The sequence below is a fragment of the Theropithecus gelada genome, chromosome 10 (genome assembly GCF_003255815.1).
Source record: "Theropithecus gelada isolate Dixy chromosome 10, Tgel_1.0, whole genome shotgun sequence".
Classification (NCBI taxonomy): Eukaryota; Metazoa; Chordata; class Mammalia; order Primates; family Cercopithecidae; genus Theropithecus; species Theropithecus gelada.
Genome location: NC_037678.1, coordinates 65596758 through 65623977, shown reverse-complemented (window position 1 = coordinate 65623977; position 27220 = coordinate 65596758). Strand labels below are relative to the sequence as shown.

Sequence of the window (27220 nt, the reverse complement as noted above, 5' to 3'; positions counted from 1 at the left end):
ACAAAAAATATAAAAATTAGCCAGGCCGTGGCTGAGCCGAGAATCACTTGGGCCTGGGAGGTCAAGGCTGCAGTGAGCTGTGACTGTCCCACTGTACTCCAGCCTGGGTGACAGAGCAAGACATGGTCTCAAAAAAACAAACAAACAAACAAACAAAAGGTCAGGTGCAGTGGCTGACGCCTGAAATCCCAGCACTTTGGGAGGCCAAGGTGGGCAGATCACCTGAGATCCGGAGTTCAAGACCAGCCTGGCCAACATGGCAAAACCCCGTCTCTACTAAAAATACAAAAATTAGCTGGGCGTGGTGGCAGGTATCTGTAATCCCAGCTACTCGGGAGGCTGAGGCAGGAGAATCACTTGAACCTGGGAGGCCGAGGTTGCAGTGAGCCGAGATCACACCATTGCACTCCAGCCTGGGCCACAAGAGTGAGACTGTATCTCAAAAAAAAAAAAAAAAAAAAAAAGAAAAAAAGAAAGAAATTGTGTAGCAGAATTTGATCTGAAACCTATATATACAGGAAGTGGCGAACTCTCAGTCACCTCAAGTTTCTTTGGCAGACACTTATCAAAAAGAAAACAAAACAGAAAACGACATCATCTATTATCTTTTGCTTCTACTCTCTACTTCACTGCTCTTGTAGCTCAGATACTTGCTAGCAGTTAGTTTCGCATAGAAAAAACACAAAATAGGCAAGGGATCCACAGCTTTCTAGCTAACCTGATGTCTGGTTTTGTAGGAACAGAAAAACCACCCCAGATAGGTAAGCAACATGTATAACAAATACAGAAAAAGGCTTTTTAATAGTTTGTCAGGGTTACTGTCTGCATTTGTTGTTGTTTTGTTTTTTTGAGATGGAGTCTCACTCTGTCACCCAGACTGGAGTGCAGTGGCAGGATCTTGGCTCACTGCAACCTCTGCCACCCAAGTTCAAGTGATTCTCCTGCCTCAGTCTCCTGAGTAGTTGGCATTACAGGTGCCTGCCACTGCACCCACTGCACCTGGCTAATTTTTGTAGTTTTAGTAGAGACGGGTTTCACCATCTTGGCCAGGCTGGTCTCGAACTCCTGATCTCATGATCCACCCACCTTGGCCTCCCAAAGTACTGGGATTACAGGTGTGAGCCACCGCGCCTGGCCAGGGTTACTGTCTTATATACTCCTCATTGCCTTGAAAAGGCTCCAGAATAACACACTTATGTAAAAAGAATTGAGTTTGGCCTATTATCCTCAAAAAGTCAGATTCTAGGACATTATTAAAAGATCTTTTTGGTGAATGAAATCTTAAAAGTTTATATCCCAGTGGACATCATAATGATTATGGATATTTTTATAATTTAAAAACTTGTTTTAATTCATCAGATTTTCTTTTAAGAATTTATCCTAAGGATGTGGCCTAAATATTTAAGCTACAAATGATACTCATCACAGAGCTGTGCATAACTAGAAGCAACCTGGCCAGGCATGGTGGCTTACACCTGTCAGCCCAGAACTTTGGGAGGCTAAGGTAGGGAGATTGCTTGAGTCCAGGAATTGGAGACCAACTTGGGCAACATGGCAAAATCCCACCTCTACAAAAAATTAGTTGGGTGTGACAGCAAGACTGAGATGAAAGGAACGGGGAAGGTCAGGGCTGCAGTAAGCCATGATTGTGCCACTGCATTCCTGCCTGGGTAACAGAGTGAGATCCTGTCTCAGAAAAGAAAAAAAGAAAAGAAAAGAAAAAAGAAAAGAGAAAGGAGGGCAGGGGAGGGGGAGGGGAGGAGAAGGGATGGGGATGGGGAGAAGAGAGGAAAGGAGAGTGGGGGATAGGAGAGGACAAGACAAGACAAGATAAGAAAAGAAAAGAAAAGAGAAGAAAAAAGGAGAAATGACCTAAATATCTCACACTGTGGCATTAAAGAAATCACAGTACCTAGGCTTGGCACAGTGGCTCATGCCTGTAATCCTAGTACTTTGGGAGGCCAAGGTGGGCGGGTCACTTGAGCTCACGATTTCAAGACCAGCCTGAGCAAACATGGCAAAATCCTGTCTCTACAAAAAATATAAAAATTAGCCAGGGTGATGGCGCATGCCTGTAGTTCCAGCTATTCGGGAGGCTGAGGTGGAAGGATTACTTGAGTCTGCGAGGTCGATGCTGCAGTGAGTCATGATCATACCACTGCACTCCAGTGTAGGTGACAGAACAAAACCCTATCTCAAACAAAGCAAAACAAAAAAAAAATCACAGTATATACACATGTATATATTACATACACCTTAAATACATGGAAAGATGAGACAAGGGAAAGGAGGTAGACAGAAGAGGTGTATGAATACTAACCATTTGATTTTCTTTTCTTTAAAAAAGATTACTAGTGCCTGAAATCTTAGCATGATGGTAGCAAGAGGGTGCAGTCTTGCCTGTGGTAGCAGAATTACCTATAAATAATACTTATATGAACAGGACATTTTCTTTTGTGTGTGTGTGCGCGACAGAGTCTCACTCTGCTGCCAGGCTGGAGTGCAGTGGCGTGATCTCAGCTCACTGCAACCTCTGACTCCCGGGTTCAAGTGATTCTCCTGCCTCAGGCTCCCGAGTAGCTGGGACTACAGATGCATACCCCACAACTAGTTAATTTTTGTATTTTTTAAAGTAGAGATGGAGTTTCACCATGTTGGCCAGGATGGCCTTGATCTCTTGACCTCGTGATCTGACCGCCTTGGCCTCCCAAAGTGCTGGGATTACAGGCATGAACCACCACGCCCAGCCAGGACATTTTCTTAATAGACTCCTCGGGAAGATTACTGTCAGCTACCTTGTTTTCCCTGTCATTCAGATTTAAGAATTTTATTAAGTCTCTTTTATATGTTTCATTAACATGTATAAGTAGACTAGAAAATTTCTTCCAAAACACAATTAACGGGGGACAAATTAATGGTTTCAATAAACTATACCAGCACATTCTAATCTCAAACATAATTGTTTTCAAAATGTGTGTGTATTGTCTACCTCACCTCCTCATGATTCACATTTCCATGTTGTCTGACACCCACTGTATTATGTACAGTGTGATCCAATGTGTTTTACATATAGTATGTTAAATTGGATAACTTACCACAATCTATCATTTCAAAGTCATCATTTATATTTTTATTATATGCCACAAATTCTCTTGGAATACTTTTCAGCAGAACACTTCTATATACCTACACACCAGAGGGGAAAAAAAGGACTGCTCAGTCAGTGGTACATGTTAAACAAAATCAAAGTGAGAAGAGCAAAATATCAAGCCAATGAAAAACTATTTGTCTGTATAAGTGATACTCAAGGGTAAAATGTTATTAGCTCTAGTAAGCATAGATTATAACACATACCATAAAAGAGGGGATACTGGAGAAGAGCTTACCATCTAAGATGGGCTTAGTTTATAAAATAGAAGAAATAGCAACTAAAGACTGATGATTGGGTTTTACTAAATAAAAGCAACTTCAAAGACCTGAGTTTGGTCAGGTGCAGTGGCTCACACCTGTAATCCCAGCACTTTGGGAGGCCAAGGCGGGCAGATCACTTGAGGCCAGGCATTCAAGACCAGCCTGGCCAACATGGTGAAAGCCCGTCTCTACTAAAAATACAAAAATTAGCTGGGCATGGTAGCACACACTTGTAATTCCAGCTACTAGGGAGGCTGAGGCAGGAGAACTGCTTGAAGCCAGGGGGTGAAGGTTGCACTGAGCTGAGATTGCACCACTGCACTCCAGCCTGGACAACAGAGCAAGACTCTGTCTCAAATACAAAACAAAAGAAAACAAACAAACAAACAACAAAAGACCTGAATTAATTCCTCCTTTTTAATTCCTTACACAACAATCGATTGGTCTTTTTTTTTTCTTTTTAGAGACAGGGTCTCACTCCATGGCTCAGACTGGAGTGCAGTGGCACAATTATGGCTCACTGTAGCATTGACCTCCTGGGCTCAAGCAATCTGCCTGCCTTGGCTTCCTTAACCGGTGGGATTACAGGCGTGAGCCACTGTGCCTGGCCAAGAGTCGTTTGTTCTTAAAGCAGCTTGTTTTTCTGCCCCCAGCCCATTCCCATCTCCTTTCAGATGGCCACATGAAAATCTTTTCCCTTCCCTGCCCCTGAACTATCTCACCTCTGAGATAGCTGGAAAGGCATGATCCATTCCCCCTTGTACTATATTATAGGTTACTGGTATTAAGAGGATATTCAGGGAGCCATGGCTTGGCCCATTTTTGACTCACACTAACCTCACCTTAATGATCTTCAAGGACAATCTAGAGCTTTCTAGGTTCTGTTCCTGAGGGATTTTCCTGAAGAAGCCCAGAAAATCTTAGCTTATCACAGGATATAACAAATGCCTGTACTTGGTTCTTCAAATGTCTCTATATTGCTTGCTATAATGTATTTTAGGGCTTAAAGCTCTCTTAGAAGGGGATATAACTACTAATACTGAGGCCACATCTCTGTGTTGGTCTGCAATCTAGGCCACTCTCACTCTCTTTCTGGCTACAATTTCCAGGGCCAGAGAAGAGACCATTATGCTTCCTAAGAGCAGAGCAACCAGGTTCTTGAATGATCAAACCCTTAAGGTAATTTACTTGTGTTCTTCAGGTACAATAATAACAACAATATGACATTAACATTCATTAAATGCTTATTGTGTGCCAGTCCATTCTGCTACTATGACTGAAAGGTTTCATGCAATTTTCACCACAGGGAGAACAATATAATCAGAAATGTTTAACATCTATTCAAAGATGCAAACATTAGGGTGCTTAGCAGATGGCAAAAGAAGCTGTAGTTAGGTTAATGAACCCTAAAATTTCACTGGGTTTAAATATCATTAAAAAAATAAAGTTATATAATTAAAGAATATTATTATTATACATATCTTTTTTTTTTTTTTTTCTGAGATAGAGTCTCGCTCTGTCGGCCAGGCTGGAGTGCAGTGGAACAATCTTGGCTCACCGCAACCTCCGCCTCCCGGGCTCAAGCAATTCTCCTGCATCAGCCTCCCGAGTAGCTGGGATTACAGGCGTGTGCCACCATGCCTGGCTAATTTCTGGATTTTTAGTAGAGACAGGATTTTACCATGTTGGCCAGACTGGTCTCGAACTCCTGACCTCAGCTAATCCACCTGACTCCGCCTCCCAAAGTGCTGGGATTACAGGCGTGAGCCATTATACATATCTTTCATTAAATGAACAAATAGAATGGCAGAACTTATGAGAAGTATATGAAAGTATATGGATGAATTGGAAACAGTTAGATTTCCTGGCTTCTACTGAAATTGTCCTTTGATGAAATTATCTCTTGAGTTTTAATGTTATCCATTAAAACAGAAAATCTGAAGTATATTAAAACTATAAAATAAGTTTACCTTTTATATAACTTGTCAGTGGAAAACAGTAAATCTATTTTTGGACAGTAGGAGAAATAATGTAACTCACGTGACTATTAGCTTGGGGCTGATTCCTGTAACTTTTCATAATTTCTTGAAAAGTTCTTTCTTCTTTTGTTACCTAAGGAAAATAAAAACTGCATTTATCAAATGCTTTTTGAAAGAAAAATGACTCTGAACAAAACTTCAATTATAAGTTGGCACTGAGAGCAACCTTGCAGAAAACCATTAACCCCAGGCCAGTCCATGACTAAAAACCACTAACATTTATGATTTTTTTCTACCTTTACAGTTCAGGCTTTGTAGCCTGTGGGGAATCACTTAATAGTTTCATTAATCAAAAAGCACTGAAACTGTTATGGTGTGACTCTACTGAAAATCCATTTCTTTATATAAAAAAAGATATAAGAAAACTCAGATCTGTTTAATGCCCTGCAGTCTCCAGTTTTATTAATTTTAAGTACTTACTTAAAAGTAAATTAACTACATACAAAGGATTAAAAATATCTTACAGCGATGATCCTCAATCAAACTGAGTGGCTATTATAGGATTAGGTTTTAACATTTCAGGACAGACTGTAGGGTTTCTAATGTTTAGACAGAAGTCACAGTGGTGGCCAAAAGGAAGAAAAAGGAATTCCTTCTGGGATCTCTGTAATCATAAACTTCACTTAAGTTACTCCTTTCCCTTGCTTCACTGTCCATTAGTGCTAACCCTGTTCTCTATAATGATGAGCTAGAAATGGCAAAGCCTGAACTCTAACAGTCTTCTGGAAAACACACGATTAGCTAGTAACATTTATCTTTTAAGTTTTTAATTCTTTTTTTTTCTTTTTTTGAGATAGAGTCTCGCTCTGTCATCTAGGCTAGAGTGCAGTGGCGTGATCTTGGCTTACTGCAACCTCCGCCTCCCGGGTTCAAGTGATTCTCCTGCCTCAGGAGTCCTTCCTGAGTAGCTGGGACTACAGGAGTGTGCCACCACGCCCAGCTAATTTTTGTATTTTTAGTAGAGACAGGGTTTCACCGTGTTAGCCAGGATGGTCTCGATCTCCTGACCTCGTGATCTGCCTGCCTTAGCCTCCCAAAGTGCTGGGATTATAGGCGTGAGCCCACGCCCGGCCCTTCAGGTTGAGTTTTCTAACTGCAACTTCACCATTCTGCAAATCAGCAAGATTCACTTCAAACACATGACTCTTGAGGCTATCAGATGCAATTTGGTTCCTTGAGTCCTGGTAACTAGTGTCTTTCCAGTATTTCTTGTATTGAACATAGTCGGTGCTTTTTTACATCAAACTAATCTTTCTTAAAAAATGAATCAACCATTTTCTTGTTGGCTCCCTTTTAGTTGCCTTTTGTATGGTGCATGTTCTCGTTAACTGCCATAGTGCTGCAGAAACAATTACTAAGACCTATTATTTATTTATTTATTTATTTATTTGAGACGGAGTCGTGCTCTGTCACGCAGGCTGGAGTGCAGTGGCGCAATCTCGGCTCACTGCAAGCTCCGCCTCCCAGGTTCACGCCGTTCTCCTGCCTCAGCCTCCTGAGTAGCTGGGACTACAGGCGCCCACCACCACGATCGGCTAATTTTTTGTATTTTTAGTAGAGATGGGGTTTCACCGTGTTAGCCAGGATGGTCTTGATCTCCTGACCCTGTGATCCATCCGCCTTGGGCTCCCAAAGTGCTGGGATTACAGGCGTGAGCCACCGCGCCCAGCCTAAGACCTATTTTTTACAGAGATTTCAAAGAGGCATTCTGGGAGGAGGGGTCACAAAGGAGTTTAAAAACATATGCTCTGTCTCAAAAAGCTGAAAAATCAAATCCTAACTGTATATATCTGCTAGGACTGCCAGTGTGGTAAAGACAAATGATTGTATCAGATATATGAGAATTTTAAAAAACAAGCAAGATATGTTATTCTATGACTTAAAACACGTAGCAACTAGAAAGTAAAATGCTCTTCTGGGGCAGCACAATAAATCATGAGAAAGCAATATGCAATATGGTACAGAAACTTTTTTTTCTTGAGACAGGGGTCTTGCTCTATTGCCCAGACTGAAGTGCAGTGACATGATCTCGGGTCACTGCAACCTTGGCCTCCTGGGCTCAAGAGATCCTCCCACCTCAGTCTCCCAAGTAGCTGGGCCTATAGGTGCAAGCAACAATGCCCAGCTAACTTTTACATTTTTTACAGAGACAAGGTTTCACCATGTTGCCCAAGCTGATCTCGAAATCTTGGGCTCAAGTGATCTCCTTGCCTTGACCTCCCAAAGTGCTAGGATTATACGTGTGAGCAACCATGCCCAGCCTCTTCTCCCAATGTATACATTACCTTTGCCATGATATAAAAGGCACAAAGGAGGAGCTGATCCAAATGCCTGTCTTTCATTAGATCAGGGCAGTGAACTAAAGTGAATTCAAAACACGTCCATATCTTCCTTCGTAACTCATTTGAAACATCCAGTTTTAGACATAGATCACGTAAGCGTACACTTGCCAAATGATAGACCTAAAATAGAAGGTAACACATTGATGCAAAACACCAAGTAAATCATTTCTCAAATTATGTCTTACCATGAACATGGGCTTTCAGACCAAGATTAAAAACACAGGCTGTTGATATACTAAATTAAATAAAATTTCTGTTCTATAGCACTAGTTCACTGCTATGGCAGGAGGATATAGATTAAAGCAAAGCTACTTGAAAATTTTTTTTAAAGATGTCATCTATTACTCTATGCTGCCAACTATGTAAAGAAAAACTGAAATATAGATTTACCTGCATCATGACAATTATGAATACATAATTTTTCCTTTTTTTTTTTTCTTCTTAGGTGGATTCTCGCTTTGTCACCCAGGCTGGAGTGCAGTGGCACCATCTTGCCTCACTGCAACCTCTGCCTTCTGTGTAAAGCAGTTACTGCCTTAGCCTCCCGAGTAACTGGGCATACAGTTGCAGGCCACCATGCCTAGATAATTTTTGTATTTTTCGTAGAGACAGGGTTTGATCATGTTGGCCAGGCTTGTCTTTAACTCCTGACCTCAAGTAACCCACGCACTGCAGCCTCCCAAAGTAATGGGATTACAGGTGTGAGCCACTGTGCCCGGCCCGAACGCATAATTTTTCAAAGCTCAGAAGTCTCTGTCTATTCTCTTTGGGTTCAGGTAAAATTGCTAGGAGGTCTAACATGCCAAATAATATACGTTTGACTCCAAAATGAGTCAGAAAGCAAAACCATTTAAAAATTGCTCCTATATTCTACACTTTTTATGAGCACAATGGGAACAAAACAGGAATGTTAAATAAGATACAAAGCTTTTTTTTTAAAGCATGTGAAAATAAATTCAGTTCAGTTCCCTGGCCCTAAGATCCTGCAAGACTTTTATTATTTTAAGAATTGATAACCCTGATGTGGTATTCCTAAACCAGACTATTCTATTCAAACTCTTTTTTTTTTTTTTTGAGACAGAGTCTCACTCCGTAGCCTAAGTTGGAGTGCAGTGGCACGATCTTGGCTCACTGCAACCTCCGCCTCCGGGCTCAAGTGATTCTCGTGTCTCAGCCTCCCAAGTAGCTGAGACTACAGGCAAGCATCACCATGCCTGGCTAATTTTTTTTTTCCTTTTTGTATTTGAGTAGAGATGTGGTTTCACCACGTTGCCCAGAGTGGTCTCAAACTCCTGAGGTCAGGCAATCTGCCTGCCTCGGCCTCCCAAAGTGCTGGGATTACAGGGTGAGTCACCGCACCCGGCCCAAACTGTCTTTAAATTTCCAGAGAGGAAAAAAAAAGAAAGTAAGTTACCCCTTACAGAAAATTATCTTTGGCAGAAAAATACCTACAAACTGAGCTTAAAAACTAATTTAAGCTACTCAGTAATCTAATATAAAGAGAGACAAATAGTTGACTCCAAAGCCACCAGTGATTTATTTTACAGCAAACAAATTTTCTGTATCCTCTCCCCTTGTTTCTGGTCCAGCCATGCTGAGGAAACAGTAGGGTCAGAGCAGAGGGAAAGACGCTAGAACTTTATATTCATGAAAGGATAAGATAAGAGATATAGTCCTAGCTAGAAGAATTAAAAATAATATGTAATTAAGTAACACTTGGTAAAGTATCTTTTACAGAACTGATCCAATGCTTACAGGATACACATATGCTGGCAGGCTTTTGATTCTAACATTCACGGTAAATTCTATTTAGGCATAGAACACCAGCATCACACTGAGTTCAGCATAGATAATCGTTATAATTTACTCAGTGAATGGTTATTTTGAATTTATTATAGATTCAGACATTTCAGTTCCTTTTATATTTTCTAGCTTCTTATCAATACTGAGTAGGTTATAATTAAATGAAAGGAAGAGGATGTTAGATTCTAAAACAACATTCAAAATGAAGAATTCACCAAAAAAAGCCTTACTTCTTTCAAACTTAGGTTAATTATCAGAGGCAATAATTTGCCATTTTGAAAATTAAAAACGGTAAGTAAATGGGGAAACCGCTATATTTTCAAGCTCTGTATTTTAAACAGTCCTTAGGCATAGGAGGGGGTGGAGGGACAGAGAAGAGAAGCCAGTAAAGGTGGTGAAAAGAGCAAGACTCTCCCTCAACCATCCTAATTGTCAACCAAAGCAGCCCTGCTTTCATATGTTTTGTTTATACTTCTGGAGACTATTTCATTCAAAGAAGGGGTTTCCCTAAAAGATGAAATTCCTTGGAGAATCAGTTGCTCCAAAACCCACAATGTAATGAAAATAAATGAGCTATAACTGAAAGGAACAGAAGACAAAGAATGGTTGTAGAAGCTATAAATGAGTTGTTTTCCAGTGTCTGTCTCCTCTTCTGCAATAACAGAACCCTTGACATTTATACCTGGCTTCCTGTAATAAAGACTATATTTGCCCCTTTGAAAATTCTGCCTGGGCACGGTGGCTCACATCTGTAATCCCAGCACATTGGGAAGGTGAGGTGGATGGACTGGTTGAGTCCAGGAGTTTGAAACCATCCTAAGCAACATAGTGAAACCCCTTATCTACAAAAAATTAAAAAATTAGCTGGGTGTGGTAGCTTGTGCCTATAGTCCCAGCTACTCAGGAGGCTGAGGTGAGAGGATCGCTTGAGCCCAGGAGGTTGAGGCTGCAGTGAGCCATGATCTTGCCACTGCACCCCAGCATGGGTGACTGAGCGAGATCTTGTCTCCAAAAAATAAATAAATAAATAAATGAATAAATTCTACAAGTGGCTACATGACTAAGTGGGAAATAAACAGCACTGGTGTATGTAACTTCTAGGACAGGTTCTGAAGGTGAGGAGGCATGCTCTTTTTCTTCCTGCTGGCTAGAATGCAGATATGATATCTGGAAGGGAAGCAGTCATCATGGACTGAGTTAGAAACCTTGTGTTGAGAACGGCCAAAAAATCCTTGAAGGGACCTGGGTTTTTTATTTTTTGAGATGGAGTCTTGCTCTGTCGCCCAGGCTAGAGTGTGGTGTCGCAATCTCGGCTCACTGCAACCCCGTTGCCCAGGTTCACGCCATTCTCCTGCTTCAGCCTCCCGATTAGCTGGGACTACAGGTGCCTGCTACCATGCCCGGGTAATTTTTTTGTATTTTTAGTAGAGATGGGGTTTCACCATGTTAGCCAGGATAGTCTCGAACTCCTGACCTCGTGATCTGCCCATCCCGGCCTCCCAAAGTGCTAGGATTACAGGCGTCAGCCACCACGCCTGGCCAGGACCTGGGTTCTTAATGGTCATGGTAACCACAGCAGTCCCATACTACTTTTTTTTTTTTTTGAGACGGAGTCTCGCGCTGTGTCACCCAGGCTGGAGTGCAGTGGCGCGATCTCGGCTCACTGCAAGCTCCGCCTCCCAGGTTCAGGCCATTCTCCTGCCTCAGCCTCCGAGTAGCTGGGACTACAGGCGCCCGCCACCACGCCCAGCTAGTTTTTTGTATTTTTAGTAGAGACGGGGTTTCACCATGTTAGCCAGGATGGTCTCGATCTCCTGACCTCGTAATCCGCCCGCCTCGGCCTCCCAAAGTGCTGGGATTACAGGCTTGAGCCACCGCGCCCGGCCAGTCCCATACTACTTACACAGACTTTACGTGAAAGATAAATTCTCTTGTTTAAGCTACTATTATTTTCAAACAGCTAAACTGAAATCTAAGAAATAAATAGATAATCACTATGCCCAAGGTCAGAAAACACGTTAGAGGTACTGTGAAAGAAATAGGATTTGATATAAAAACGTAAAAAATAATCCTCGGCTGGGTGCGGTAGCTCACGACTGTAATCCCAGCACTTTGGGAGGCCGAGGCGGGCAGATCATGAGGTCAGGAGATCGAGGCCATCCTGGTGAACACGGTGAAACCCCACCTCTACTGAAAATGCAAAAAAAAAAATTAGCCGGGCGTGGTGGTGGGCGCCTGTATTCCCAGCTTCTAGGGAGGCTGAGGCAGGAGAATGGCGTGAACCCGGGAGGCGACGGAGCCTGCAGTGAGCGGAGATCGTGTCACTGCACTCCAGCCTGGGCGACAGAGTGAGACTCCATCTCAAAAAAAAAAAAAAAAATTCCTCATGTTTTATCTTAATATAAAACTATCTAATTCAGAGCGTGAGCTAAGACTTTCCATGATAGCAAGTGACAAAAGAATGGAGAAAAACATGATTGAGGAAGAGTATAAATTAAGGAAGATTTATTTAGCATAGAGAAAAGAGGACATATAAAAAATTATTGCTGGGCACAGTGGCTCACGCCTGTAATCCCAGCACTTTGGGAGGCTGAGACGGGTGGGTCACAAGGTCAGGAGTTCAAGACCAGCCTGGCTAAGATGCTGAAATCCCGTCTCTACTAAAAATACAAAAATTAGCCGGGCTTGGTGGCGCACACCTGTAATCCCAGCTACTTAGGACGCTGAGGCAGGAGAATTGCTTAAACCCGGGCGGCAGAGATTGCAGTGAGCCAAGATCGCGCCACTGCACTCCAGCCTGGGTGACAGAGCAAGACTCCGTCTCAAAAAAAAAAAAAAAAAAAAATTATTAGGCCAGGCGCGGTGGCTCACACCTGTAATACTAGTACTTTGGGAGGCTGAGGCAGTGGATCACGAGGTCAGGAGATTGAGACCGTCCTGATCAACGTGGTGAAACCCTGTCTCTACTAAAAATAAAAAAAATTGGCCGAGCGCGGTGGCTCACGCCTGTAATCCCAGCATTTTGGGAGGCCGAGGCGTGCGGATCACAAGGTCAGGAGATCGAGACCACGGTGAAACCCTGTCTCTACTAAAAACAACAAAAAATTAGCTGGGCGCGGTTGCGGGCGCCTGTAGTCCCAGCTACTCGGGAGGCTGAGGCAGGAGAATGGCGGGAATCCGGGAGGTGGAGCTTGCAGTGAGCAGAGATCGCGCCACTGCCCTCCAGCCCGGGGGACAGAGCGAGATTCCGTCTCAAAAAAACAAAAAAAAAATTAGCTGGGCCTGGTGGTGCGTCCCTGTAATCCCAGCTACTCGGGAGGCTGAAGCAGAGAATCGCTTGAACTAGGGAGTCAGAGGTTGCAGTGAGCCGAGATCTCACCACTGCACTCCAGCCTGGCGACAGACCGAGACTCAATATAAAAAAAAAAAAAAAAAAAATTATTACAAGAACAATTGGTTGGGCATGGTGGCTCACACCTGTAATCCTAGCCACTTCGGGAGGCTGAGGTGGGAGGATTGCTTGAGCCCAGGAGTTAGAGACCAGCCTGGGAGACACAGTGAGACTCTCTTTCTAAAAAAAAAAAGAAGAAAAAAATCTAGCTGGATGGGGTGGTGCACGCCTGTGGTCCTACTACTCAGGAGGCAGGAGGAGCTCTTGAGCCCAGGAGGTAGACTGCAGTGAGCCATTATCGTGCCTCTGCACTCTAGTCTGGGCGACAGAGCAAGACCCTGTCTCAAAATAATAATAATAAAACGATTAGTAGAGAAATACACTTAAATTTGCCTGTAGACCCAGCTACTTGGAGGGTAATGAAGGAGGATCACTTGAGCCTAGGAGTTTGGGCTGTAGCGTGCTGTAACTGTGCTTGTGAATAGTCACTGTACTCCAACCTGGGCAACAGAATGGGCTAGCCAACCATCTAGTTGTGGGATACACTGCAGTCATGTTTGGTTATAAATATCTGATTAACATGTCTATCTTATCAGAAGCTGATGATTCAAAATGTGCTTGTAAGAGATAGGACAAATTCAAGTTATTGTCTAAGGTCAACAGTTTTTAGTCCTTTTCCATTAATATTAAAATAATTTAAGTATTATAATAAGAACTGGTCATATGCTAATTTAAAAGGTAACACGCTAGATTTATTTTATTAATTTTTTATTTTTGGAGATGGGGTCTTACTCTGTTTCTTGGGCTGGAGTGTAGTAGCACCTTCTTAGCTCACTGCAGCCTTGAAATCATGGGCTCATGTTATCCTTCCACTTTAGCCTCCTGAGTAGCTGGGACTACAGGCATGTGCCACTATGCTGGCTAATTTTTTAAGTTTTTGGTAGAGACTGGGTCTCGCTATGTTGCCCAGGCTGGTCTTGAACTGCAAGCCTCGAGTAATCCTCCTGCCTCGGCCTCTGAAATACTGAGATTACAGGCATGAGCCACCATACCTGGCCTAGATTTATAATAAAAATTATGAGTAACAGCTGGGCATGGTGGCACATGCCTGTAATCCCAGCACTTTGGGAGGCTGTGGTGGGCGGATCACCTGAGGTCAGGAGTTTGAGACCAGGCTGGCCAATATGGTGAAACCCCGTTTCTACTAAAAATACAAAAATTAGCCAGGTGTGGTGGTGCACACCTGTAGTCCCAGCTACTTGGGAGGGTGAGGCAAGTGAATTGCTTGAACCTGGGAGACAGAAGCTGTAGTGAGCCGAGATCATGCTACTGTATTCCAGCCTGGGAGACAGAGTAAGACTCTGTCTCAAAAGTAAATAAATAAATAATGGCTTGGGCATGGTGACTCACACAGTAATCCCAATGCTTTGGGAGGTCAAAGAGGGAGGATCACTTGAGCCCAGGAGTTCAAGGCTACAGTGAGCCATATTCATGCCACTGCACTATAGCTTTGGTAACAAAACAAGACCTTGTCTCTAAAAAAAAAAAACCAATTAAAAAGAATATATAGCCTTCTCACAGTATCCCATCAATCTTTAGAATGATTCTTCGCTGATTCAGATTCACCCATGAGATCCAACATGTATTTGTCCCACAGTGAACTCCATTCTACAGCAACATAACACAATGGAGTCTCAGTTAATTCCAGAGGCTGGCCAACTACTTACTCAAAGTTGCAAAAGAATACAAGCTAGCAAAAAACGTAAGTTAGATCTGAAAACAGAATCAAATCCTGTGAGCCTGAGTCTAAACTTATAGCTCACCAGGATCATAATGTTCTCTTGAAAGGTCAAATGTATTTTTTAAGTGGCTAAAGGTACATCACTTGACAGCAAAGCCAGACTAAGCATAAGAAAAAATACAGACCACTATCTCTTGTGAATATTGGTGCAAAAATCCTCAACTAAATACTAGCAAAACAAATTCAACAGTATATGAAGAGGGTTATACACCATGACCAAGTAGAACTTATTCTTAGAAGGTAAGGATAATTTGAAATAAGGAAATCAATCTGTATAACACACCATATTAAAAGGACAAAGGGAAAATGGCCACATAATCATTTCAAGTGATACAGGAAAGCATTTGACAAAATTTAACACCCTTTCATGATAAAAAATACTCCAAAAGCTAGGAAGAGAGAAGGAAACTACCTAAACAAAATAAAGGATATACAGTAATCCCTTGGTATACACAGGAGATTTCTTCCAGGAGCCCCTGCATATACCTGAATCTATGCATACTCAAGTCCTCCATTTCGCCCTGTAGAATCCCCATGTACAAAAAGATGGCCCTCTATATACACAGGTATCACATCCCTCAAATACTGTATTTTCATTCTGTGTCGGCTGAAAAAAATTTGTATACAAGTGGACTTGTACAGTGCAAAAACATGTTGTTCAAGGGTCAACTGTATATAAAAAACCCACAGCTAATATCATTCTCAAATTGAAAACCTGAAAGGTGTTCCTCTAAGATCAGGAGTAAAACAAGGATGTTTGCTTTCACCACTTGTATTCAACATAGAACTGGAATTCCTAGCCAGAGCAATTAGGCAGGAAAAAGAATCCAAATTGGAAAGAAAGAAGTAAAATTATCTTTGTTCATAGATGACAAAATCTTATGTATGGAAAACTCAAAAAACTTAACCCATAAAACCTGACAGAACTAATAAATAAATCAGCAAAGCTGCAAGATAAGAAAATCAATACAACATCACTTGTGTTCCTTTACATTATATTAATGAACAATCTAAAAAATGAATTTAAGACAATTCCACTTACTTACAATAGCATCAAAAATAATACAATACTTAGGAATAATCTTAAGCAAGGACTTGTCTTGCAAAAGACATATACTGAAAACTACAAAATGTTGCTGAAAGAAATTAAAGAAGACGTGAATGAAAAGACATCCTATGATCATGGACTGGAAGACTTAATATTCTTAAGATGTCAATGCTAGCCAATGCAATGTCCATATTCAATGCAATCTCTGTCAAAATTCCAACAATGTTTTTGCAGAAAGAGAAAAATCTATCCTAAAACTCATACAGACTCTCAAGAAATCTTGAATAGCTAAAACAATCTTAAGAAAGAAAAATAAAGTTGGAGGTCTCACACCTCCTGATTTTAAAACTTTTGACACAAAGCTATGGTTATCAAAACAGTGTGGTACTGAATACAGATAGACATATAGTCCAATGAATAGAATAGAGAGTCCAGAATTAAACTCCCATATCTATGCTCAAGTGACTTTTCAACAAGGATTCTAAGCTCATTCAATGGGAAAGGGCAGTCTTTCAACAAATAGTGCTGGGAAAAGATATCCATGTGTAAAAGAATGACTTTAGACCCTTATCTAACACCATATACAAAAATTAAAATGGGCTGGGTGTAGTGGCTCATGGCTGTAATCCCAGCACTTTGGGAGGCTGAGGCGGGCAGATCACTTAAGCTCACAAGTTCCAGACCAGCCTGGGCAACATGCTGAAACCCCGTCTCTACAAAAAAAATGCAAACACAGGCCAGGTGTGGTGGCTCATGCCTGTAATCCTAGCACTTTGGGAGGCCAAGGTGGCTGAATCACCTGAGGTCAGTAGTTTGAAACCAGCCTAACCAGTATGGTGAAACCTCGTCTCTACTAAAAATACAAAAATTAAACGGGCGTGGTGGCATGTGCCTGTAGTCCCAGTTACTCAGGAGGCTGAGACAGGAGAATTGCTTGAACCCAGGAGGCAGAGGTTGCAGTGAGCCGAGACTGCGCCACTGCACTCCAGCCTGGGCAACAGAGTGAGACTCTGTCTCAAAAAAAAAAAGAAAATTAGCTGGGCATGGTGGCACATGCCTGTAGTCTCAGCTGCTCGGGGCGTTGAGGTGGGAGGATCATTTGAACCCGGGAGGCGGAGGCTGCAGTGAGCTGTGACTGCGCGACTGCACTCCAGCCTGGGTGACAAAGTGAGACTGTCTCAAAAAAAAATAGACATAATAAATATAAGAGCTAAAAACTATAAAACTCTTAGATGAAAACATAGGGGAGAAGTTTTATAATACTGGATTTGGCAATTATTTCTTGTATATGACACCAAAAACAGAGACAAAAAATGAAAAGAATAAATTGACTTTATTAAAATTAAAAACTTTCATGTGTGAAGAACACCATCAATGGGATGAAAAGACAACCCATAGAATGGGAGAAAATACTTGTAAATAGTATATTTTATAGGGGATTAATATCTAGAATACATAAAGAACTCCTACAATTCAACAAAAACAAAACCCATAATTAAAAAAATGGGCAAAAGACTTGAATAGACATTTCTACAATGAAGATATATAGATGAGCAAAAACACATGAAAAGATACTCAATATTACTAATCAGTAGGGAAATGAAAATCGAAATTATAATAAGATGTATCTTTACACCCATTGGATGGCCATTATCAAAAAAACAAACAAACCAGAAAACACGAAATGTTGGCAAGGATGTGAAGAACTTGGAACACTTGCGCCTTGCTGGTGGGAATATAAAATGGCCCAGCCACTGTGGAAAACGGTACGGTGGTTCCTCAGAAAATGAAATACTAAATTACTCTCCCATTTCTGGGAATATACCCAAAGAAATTGAAAGCAGAGATTTGAATAGATATTTGTTACTATTTTTGTTTCTTCTTAAGACAGGGCCTTGTTCTGTTGCCCAGGCTGGAGTACAGTGGTGCGATCTTGGCTCACTGTAGCTTCAACCTCCTGGGCTCAAGTGATCCTCACACCTCAGCCTCCAAAATAGACAGGACTATAGGCATCTGCCACCACACCTGGCTGTTTTTTGTTTTGTTTTTTTTTTTTTAAATAGATAGGGTCTCACTGTGTTGCCCAGAGTGGTCTCAAACCCCTGGGTTCAAGTGATCCTCCTGCCTCAGCCTCATAAAGCGCTGGGTTTACAGGCATGAACAACCATGCCTGGTTTGAACAGACACCTGTACACAAATGTTCACAGCAGCATTATTCACAATAGCCAAAAGGTAGAAGCAACCCAAATGCCCATCAACAGATGAATGAATAAACAAAATGTGGTATTAAATAGAAAGCATATTCATACGATGGAATATTTTTTCTATTGTTCTTTTTTTCTTTTCTTCATACAATGGAATATTATTCAGCCTTGAAAAGGAAGAAAATTCTGGCACAAGCTATATGGATGAACCTAGAAAACATTATGCTAAGCCAGTCACACACAAAAAAACAAAAAACAAATACTGTATGATTTCACTTATATGAGGAACCTAGAGTAGTCAAATTCACAGAAACAGAAAGTAGAATAGTAGTTGCCAGAAGCTGGGGAAAGGGAGAAATGGATACAGAATTTCAGAATGAGAAGATGAAAAAGTTCTGAAGATAGATGGTAGTAATACTGATAAGCTGCACAACAATGTGAATGTATTTAATACCACTGAACTGTACACTTAAAAATGGTTAAAATGGTAAATTTTGTGTTATGTATATTAGGAAAAAAACAGACCAAAGTCTGTCTCTGTTACTCAATCTTTCTTCCATATTATTTAATATAAACTCTTTTTAAATGCTGTAAAAACACATACCTTTCTGTAAAAGAGTGCTAAGGACCCAGTTCTCTTTGGCCTGCTTATTCCAGTTGAATGTACCTCTTGTGCTTTAGTCAGACTGGTCTGTTTTGGAGAAGCACCAATTAATGAATGAGCAGTAAGTGATACAGGACTCTTGACTTTGGACTCTTGATTTGTATTCATGGAAATAGGTAGTGTGATCTCTGCAGCATCATTTGCAACACCTGAATGTATAAGCATTATTAGAAATAATCTGCATATGTTCTAGGAAAGTTGTCAACTATACATATTTTGTCAATTATATATATACATATATGTGTGTGTAAGAAGGCTACAAAATAGTAATTCTAGGTTATGATTGATTTTTTTTTTTTTTTTTGAGACAGGATCTCCCTTGGTCACTCAGGCTGGAGTGCAGTGGCGCCATCTCAGCTCACTGTGGCCTCGACCTTCTGGGCTCAAGTGATCCTCCCACCTCAAGCCCTGCAAATAGCTGGGACTACAGGTGCAAGCCATCAGGCCTGGCTAACTTTTTTTTCTTTTTGAGGTGGAGTCTTGCTTTGTCACCCAGGCTGGAGTGCAGTGGTGTGATCTCAGCTCATTGCAACCTCTGCCTCCCAGGTTCAATTCTCCTGCCTCAGCCTCCTGAGTAGCTGTAACTATAGGTGCATGCCACCACACCCAGCTAATTTTTAAAATATTTTCAGTAGAGATGGGTTTCACCATGTTAGCCAGAATGCCTCGATCTCCTACCTCGTGATCCACCCTCCTTGGCCTCCCAAAGTGCTGGGATTACAGTCGTGAGCCACCGTGTCCGGCCTATATTTTTTTAGAGATGGGAGTTTTGCCATATCACCCAGGTTAGTCTTGAACTCATGAGCTCAAGCCATCTGCCTGCCTCGGCCTCCCAAAATGCTAGGATTATAGGCATGAGCCGCTGCAGCTAGCCATTTTTTTTTTTTTTTTTGAGATGGAGTCTCACTCTGTCACCCAGGTGGGAGTGCAGTGGCCTGATCTCGGCTCACTGAGACCTCTGCCTCCCAGGTTCAAGCAATTCTCCTGCCTCAGCCTCCTGAGTAGCTAGGACTATAGGCATGCACCACCACACCCGGCTAATATTTTTTCTGTATTTTTAGTAGAGACAGGGTTTCACCACGTTTGCCAGGCTGGTCTCAAACTCCTGACTTCAAGTGATCCACCTACCTCAGCCTTCCAAAGTGCTAGAATTACAGGCATGAGCCACTGTGCCCGGTATCCCCACCTTTTTTTTTTTTTTTTAAGACAACGTCTTGCTCTGTTGTCCTGGCTGGAGTACAGTTGCGTGATCACGGCTCACTGTAGCCTCAAATTCCCAGGCTCAAGTGATTCTCCTGCCTCAGCCTCCCAAGTAGCTGGGACCACAGGCACACATCACCACGCCAGCTAATTTAATTTTTTGTAGAGATAGGATATTGCTATGTTGCCCAGTCTGGGTCTCAAACTCTTGGGCTAAAGTGATCCTCTTGCCTCAGTCTCCCAAAGTGCTGGGATTACAGGTGAAAGCTACCATGCCCCATATAAATTCTTATTTTCTAGAAACAAGAATATTCGGTTTTGTTTTCATACTTTAAATTTATTGAAAAAAAAGCAAATTTTGTTCTCATTTTGTATGTGCCTGTGATGCGTTTATAGTTTAAATTTATTGGGAAAAAAAAGCAATTTTTTAAACATTTTGAGCACTTGAGATGTTAGTCAAAAAACAGAATTTTTGCTCAGTACATACATATTGGTAAGCTCAGATAAGAACATTTTAAAAGTAGCTCAGAAGTTCGAGACCTGGGCAACATGGTAAAACCCCATCTGTACCACAAATACAAAAAAATTAGCTGGGAGTGGTGGCACTTGCCTGTGGTCCCAGCTACTCAGGAGGCTGAGGTGGGACGATCACTTGAGCCTGGGAGCAGAGGTTGCAGTGAGATGAGATCATGCTGCTGTACTCCAACGTGGGTGACAGAGTGAGATCCTGTCTCAAAAAATAAAAACAGAAGAAAAGAAAAAGTAAAATCAGTCTAAACAGACAAAGAGGACAGTAAATTTATAAAATTTGAAAATAAAAAAAAAAACCTATAGATTCAAAACAAAAGACAAGGTGGAGCACAGAGGATTTATAGGGCAGTGAAACTACTCTGTATGCAGCTATAGTGACAGCCACATGTCATTATACATTCTCAAAATCAATAAATTATTCAATACCAAGAGTGAACCCTAATGTAAACTATGGGCTTTGGGTAATGTGTCAATAATGTAGGTTCATCAACTGTAACAAATGTAGCATTCTGGTGTGGAATACTGATAATGGGGGAGGCTCTACATGCCTCTGGTAGGAGAAGGGGGAATATGAGAAATGTCTGTACCTTCCTCTGAATTTTGCTGTGAATCTACAACTGCTCTAAAAAATCAAATCTATTAAAAAAAAAAAAGTATAGATTCAAGAGAAAATAATGAGTTAGAAAAACCATGTGATCTAATCCACTAAGACATTTCTTAAATTTTTATCTCAGAAAAAATATAAAACAAATGCACTATAACGTTACCATGTGATGGAATTATAACTTTATGTCCTGCTGTTCCTGTTAATGGGGCTGTGGCCATTGTTAGAAGAGTTTGACCAGGTAAAATTGATATATTTTCAGCAGTAATGCTTGAAGAAGGAGCGATTTTCAATTTTGTTCCTTCTGTTATGATCTTGCCCATAAGCATTTCCTTTGGGGGGTCCTCTCCAAAGAGTCTTCTCTTAGCACTCCCTGCGGTAGGAGAACTGTAGCGTTCATGGACAGAAATTGGAGACAATGGTTGCATATCTAAAAAAAAAATAATAAATTTAAAACAGAAATGTATTCCAAAATAACAAATTAGGTTTACTCATTCACTCAACAGATAGTGAGGTACTTATGCTGGGCACTAGCTAGATATGAATAACATGGCCTTTGCCCTCATGGAATATATAGTCTACTGGGAGAAAGAGGCATGAAATAAGTCACTACGGTAAAACGTGAAAATTACGATCACTCATCTTCCTGGTTTCTTGAACCTCTGCCTAAATTAAAGGAGCAAAACATTAAGGATAAAGTAGAGGTTGAGAGGTAGAATGATGTGAGCACTAAATTTTAGTAATAGTCCAATATCTCCCAATCATACCTAGTAAAGAGCACCTGAGAAGAAGGGAAGCAAAAGCAAAATCAGGAATTTGGGTCACAGTTTTGCCTCTTTGTGCATATTTGCACTCCCAGCAATTTAAGACAGTAGCTCTGGCTTTCTAATTTAGTAGATATGGAATCATCTTCAGTAAATCCATCAGAAGATATGAGTAAAGATGATATAAATCTGCTTACCTTGCCTTAATCTGAAGGTTGGCAGTAGTGTGTTGATCAAAAATAAAGTAAGGATTATGGATTTTGCCTTTCTTCCTGTGCTATCCTTTCACAGGATCTGCTTTCCATTCCCTCTCTACCAGCTGCACGGCTTTTTCTAGCCCCTTACAACCCTACATCTTTTCTAAATCTTTTTCCACAATTCTTCCCTCAACCAATAATTCCTTACAGGTAGGTCAATAATATGCTTTTAAAGCAAAAGTATTTATTTATTTATGAGAATGGAGTCTCGCTGTCACCCAGGCTGGACTGCAGTGGTGCAATCTCAGCCTACTGTGACCTCCACCTCCTGGGTTCAAGCAATTCTCCTGCCTCAGCCTCCCAAGTAGCTGGGACTACAGGCGTGTGCCACCATGCCTGGCTAATTTTTCTATTTTTAGTAGAGACAGGGTTTCGCCATGTTGGCCAGGCTGGTCTTGAACTCCTGACCTCAGGTGATCCACCTGCCTCAGTTGGGATTACAAGCTTGAGTCACCATGCCCAGCCTTCATTATTTATTTTTACATTCACTAATTAGATAGTCATGTAATCTACTTTCTTTTTCTTTTTTTTGAGATGGAGTCTTGCTCTGTTGCCCAGGCTGGAGTGCAGTGGTATGATCTCAGCTCACTGCAAGCTCCACCTCCTGGGTTCACACCATTCTCTTGCCTAAGCCTCCCGAGTAGCTGGGACTACAGGCGGCTACCACCACACCCAGCTAATTTTTTGTATTTTTAGTAGAGATGGGGTTTCACCGTGTTAGCCAGGATGGTCTTGATCTCCTGACCTCGTGATCTGCCCACCTTGGCCTCCCACAGTGCTGGGATTACAGGCATGAGCCACCGTGCCTGGCCCTGTAATCCATTTTCAAAACATGCTTAAAAGGTACTAAAATGACCCCTAGCGATGATTTAGAAGCTCTCTGTATTAGTGAGGTGATTGGGAAAATAGTAACAGTTTAATAAAAATCTTTCCATAATTCTTGGGCTTATGAAAGTAGCTTTTGCTTCCCGTCTTCAGTAAACAAATGCAAATTTCTATAGTAGTTTCCATTACTCCTTTACAAGAGTTCATGTGAATGCCTTATATCTAAGAAATCCATGTAAGCCCTTGAATCTGACTAGGTACATTCAAAGGTGACATTTCAAGGCAAGACTCGAGCTGAAGCCATAAAGTTAGCTGCAAATCCCTTGAAATGATCTTTACTATTCTTGGTAAGTTTTTAAAAAAGAAAATAATTCCCAATATTTTGAAAGTTTTAAATTATAGTATACTGAATATTTTTACTGTTTTTTCATTTATCTAAACATTAATAACTGACAGTAAGAAGAGCCTTTTTTTAACATTTTGACAAGATTTGTAAAGGTCAAAAAACAATTATAATTATTCCCAATAATTAAAATTACTGAGTATTCACATCTTATGCAATCTTGTTTTTTTTTTTTTTTTTGGAGACGGAGTCTCACTCTGTCGCCAGGCTGGAGCGCAGTGGCACAGTCTCGGCTCACTGCAACCTCCACTCCTGGGTTCCAGCAATTCTCTTGCCTCACTCTTGTCTTAGCCTCCCAAGTAGCTGGGACTACAGGGGCACACTGCCATGCTTGGCTAATTTTTTGTATTTTAGTAGGGACTGGTTTCCACTGTGTTGCCCGGGCTGGTCTTGAACTCCTGAGCTCAGGCAATCTGCCTGCCTCAGCCTCCCAAAGTGCTAGGATTACAGGTGTAAGCCACTGCGCCAGGCTTTTTTTTTTTTTTGAGATAGAGTCTTGCTCTATACCCAGGCTGGAGTACAGTGGTACCATCGCCGCTCACTGCAAACTCCATCCCCTGGGTTCAAGCAATTCTCCTGCCTTAGCCACCTGAGCAGTTGGGATTACAGGTGTGTACCACCATGCCTGGCTAATTTTTGTATTTTTAGTAGAGACGGGGTTTCACCATGTTAGCCAGGCTGGTCTCGAACTCCTGACCTCAGATGATCCACCTGCCTCGGCCTCTCAAAGTGCTGGGATTACAGGCATGAGCCACTATGCCTGACTTTATGCCCTTACACATCTTTTTTTTTTTTAGGGATGGAGTCTCGCTTTGTCACCCAGGCTAGAGGGCAGTGGTGTGATCTCAGCTCACTGCAACCTCCGTCTTCCAGGTTCAAGTGATTCTCTGCCTCAGCCTCCCGAATAGCTGGGATTACAGGCACCCGCCACCACGCCCAGCTAATTTTTGTATTTTTAGTAGAGATGGGGTTTCTCCATCTTGGCCAGGCTGGTCTTGAACTCCTGACCTCATGATCCACCCGCCTCAGCCTCCCAAAGTGCTGGGATTACAGGCGTGAGCCACTGCGCCCAGCCTTTTTTTTTTCTTTTTGAGACAGTCTTGCTCCATCCCCCAGGTTGGGGTCCAGTGGTGTGATCTTGGCTCACTGCAACCTCCTGGGTTCAAGTGATTCTCCTGCCTCAGCCTCCTGAGTAGCTGGGATTACAGGCACTCGCCACCACATCCAGCTAATTTTTGTGTTTTGAGTAGAGACGGGGTTTCATCATGTTGGCTAGGCTGGTCTTGAACTCCTGACCTCAGGTGATCTGCTCGCCTCGGCCTCACAAAGTGCTGGGATTACAGATGTGAGCCACTGTGCCTGGCCTGCCGTCATTTTTATGATCCTGCATTGCATGTAAAGCAAAGACTGCAGACGGACAGACAGACAAACACACATACACAATCACACAGAGTCCAAAAATGGATGTACTATACTATGTAACCTGAATACTTGTTCATCTAAGATTTGTTAAGGGATACTATGTGGTCAGGAGATTTTAACTGATTTTTTAAAATCCAAGAACTATATAATCCACAAGATGCACACATCAGCTTGCTACGTCACAAGAGAAAATAAGGAAGAATGAACTAAAATATTTCTATTGGTGAGTTTCAAAATGAACTATTTTAAGAGTAAAAATAACTAGTTTATTAGATGAACTTAAGCATTCCAAAGATAATACAAATTTTATTTTGCTTTAAATGTTTTTCTACAGAGACATACACAGGCAAAGGAAGAATATAAATTTGTGAAATTTGGAAAAGTAGGTATTTAGCTTAGTGATATGGTTTGGCTGCATCCCCACCCAAATCTCATCTTGATTGTCATTCCCATAATTCCGTGTCATAGGAGGGACCAGGTGGGAGGTCACTGAATCATGGGGGTGGGTCTTTCCCATGCTGTTCTCTGATAGTGAATAAGTCTCACGAGATCTGATGATTTTATCAAGGGGAGTTCCCCTGCACAAGCTCTCTTGCCTGCTGCCATGTAAGAGGTGCCTTTGCTCTTCCTTTGCCTTCCACCATGATTGTGAGGCCTCCCCAGTCATGTGGAACTGTGAGTAAATCAAACCTCTTTCCTTTATAAATTACCTAGCTTTGGGTATGTCTTTATTAGCAGCATGAGAAGAGACTAATACACTTATCTTTTTTTTTCCCTTTCTTCTTTTTCTTTTTTTTGGGACATGAGGGGGGTCTCACTATTTTGCCCAGGCTGGGTTCAAACACAATCCTCAATCCTCCTGCCTCAGCCTCCTGAGTAGCTAGGACTACAGAAAGATGCCATCATGCCTGATGTTAGCTTATTTAAACAGTTCTCCATTAGCATTCAGGAAAGATTACATACATTTATTAAATAAATTATATTTAAAATTATATTAATATAGTATACACTATAGTATATAATATATATATTATAGTATATAATGTAGTGTACAATGAGCTACACAGGGGTGCTGGCACAAGCATCAAGCTCCTTTTTGAATCCTGCTGAAAAAATTAGATTTCTTAATAATATACTCACAAGACTTAAAATTTTCTCTGAAAAAAACCCCAAATACCCTTTGTTACTTTTTCATTCCTTTACCAATGTTGAACCTACCTCTTCGAAGACTCCCACTGTCAGTTCGAACTTCCTTGACTCTTGGGTGCATTAGAGGAGACATTGGCATCATGGGAAGATGTCCCTGTACATTTCCTCCATTTCCTGTTTCAAAGTTATTTGGGAATATAACCTGTAGAAAACAAAAACCCTTGGGTTTACATATAAACTTGCTGATTAAAACTTATTAAAAATGTTTTATTTTATTTTCTTTTTTTGAGATAAAGTCTCACTCTGTTGCCCAGGTTGGAGTGCAGTGGCACGATTTCGGCTCACTGCAACCTCCACCTCTCGGGTTCAAGTAATTCTCCTGCCTCAGCCTCCTGAGTAGCTAGTACTACAGGTGCATACCATCACACCCAGCTAATTTTTGTATTTTTAGTAGAGACGAGGTTTCACCATGTTGGCCAGGCTGATCTCGAACTCCTGACTTCAGATGATCCACCCACCTCAGCCTCCCAAAGTACTGGGATTACAGGCGCGAGTCACTGTGCCTGGCCGAAAAAGTGTTTTCTTAACTTTTATTTTTTACTATTTTATTTCTCTTTCTCACTTCTTCACAAAATACAACTTGGATAAAGTGCTCAATTCTTAATGTTAACAAACTTATGGAAAGAGTTCATTTCATTTAACCTTATAATTTATATAGGTAAGTTACCAACCACAAGAACTAAACCTATGAGGTAGGCAGTATCATTCTCCATTTAGGGATGAGAAAATTGAGGATCTGAATGTGAAATTTGCCCAAAGTCATACAACTAGTAAGTTATAAGAGCAACGGCTTCAATACTAATCCTTCTTCGAGTTCACAGCTTTTTTGAACTTGAAGGAGTTTGAAGTTCTTCAATGGAAATAAACTGATGAACACTGAAGAGTGGCCCAGTAAGTTACTGTCTGCTGCAAAAGACCAAAGAAGTATGGAAGAGAGATTTCAAGCAACCATCTTCTTTTCAATTCCTCCTGGCCTTGGACAGTTCTAGTAGTTTGGGATTAGGGAAAAATTTAAGAAGACTATGAAGTACATAAGGAGACAAAACAAAGAAGAATCAAAAGACAGGAGTTACAAAAGAATAACAGAAGTAGAGAAAAAAAACAACACCTCGATTTCTCACATGATACTACTATTAAAAATGTAATTTGTGTACAACTCTGGGCACACAGTTTTAATTTTTATTTATTTATTTATTTAATTTTTTTGAGACAGAGTCTTGCTCTGTTGTCCAGGCTGGAGTGCAACAGCACCATCTCAGCTCACTGCAACCTTCGCTTCCCGGGTTCAAGCAATTCTCCTGC

The 27220-nt window shown here is 41.3% G+C and overlaps 1 protein-coding gene across 1 annotated transcript in view; it reads right to left on the bottom strand.

Annotated features, from left to right (window-relative positions):
• Positions 1-27220, bottom strand: part of RBL1 (RB transcriptional corepressor like 1) — an 88849-nt gene that overhangs the window by 14572 nt on the left and 47057 nt on the right. Inside the window, exons 14-19 of the mRNA XM_025400338.1 lie at positions 25928-26060; positions 21202-21468; positions 18644-18852; positions 7736-7912; positions 5452-5523; positions 3096-3186 (exon numbers count right to left, since the gene is read on the bottom strand). Of these exons, the coding sequence (XP_025256123.1) occupies positions 3096-3186; positions 5452-5523; positions 7736-7912; positions 18644-18852; positions 21202-21468; positions 25928-26060 (949 nt within the window). The remainder of the gene's footprint in view (positions 1-3095; positions 3187-5451; positions 5524-7735; positions 7913-18643; positions 18853-21201; positions 21469-25927; positions 26061-27220) is intronic.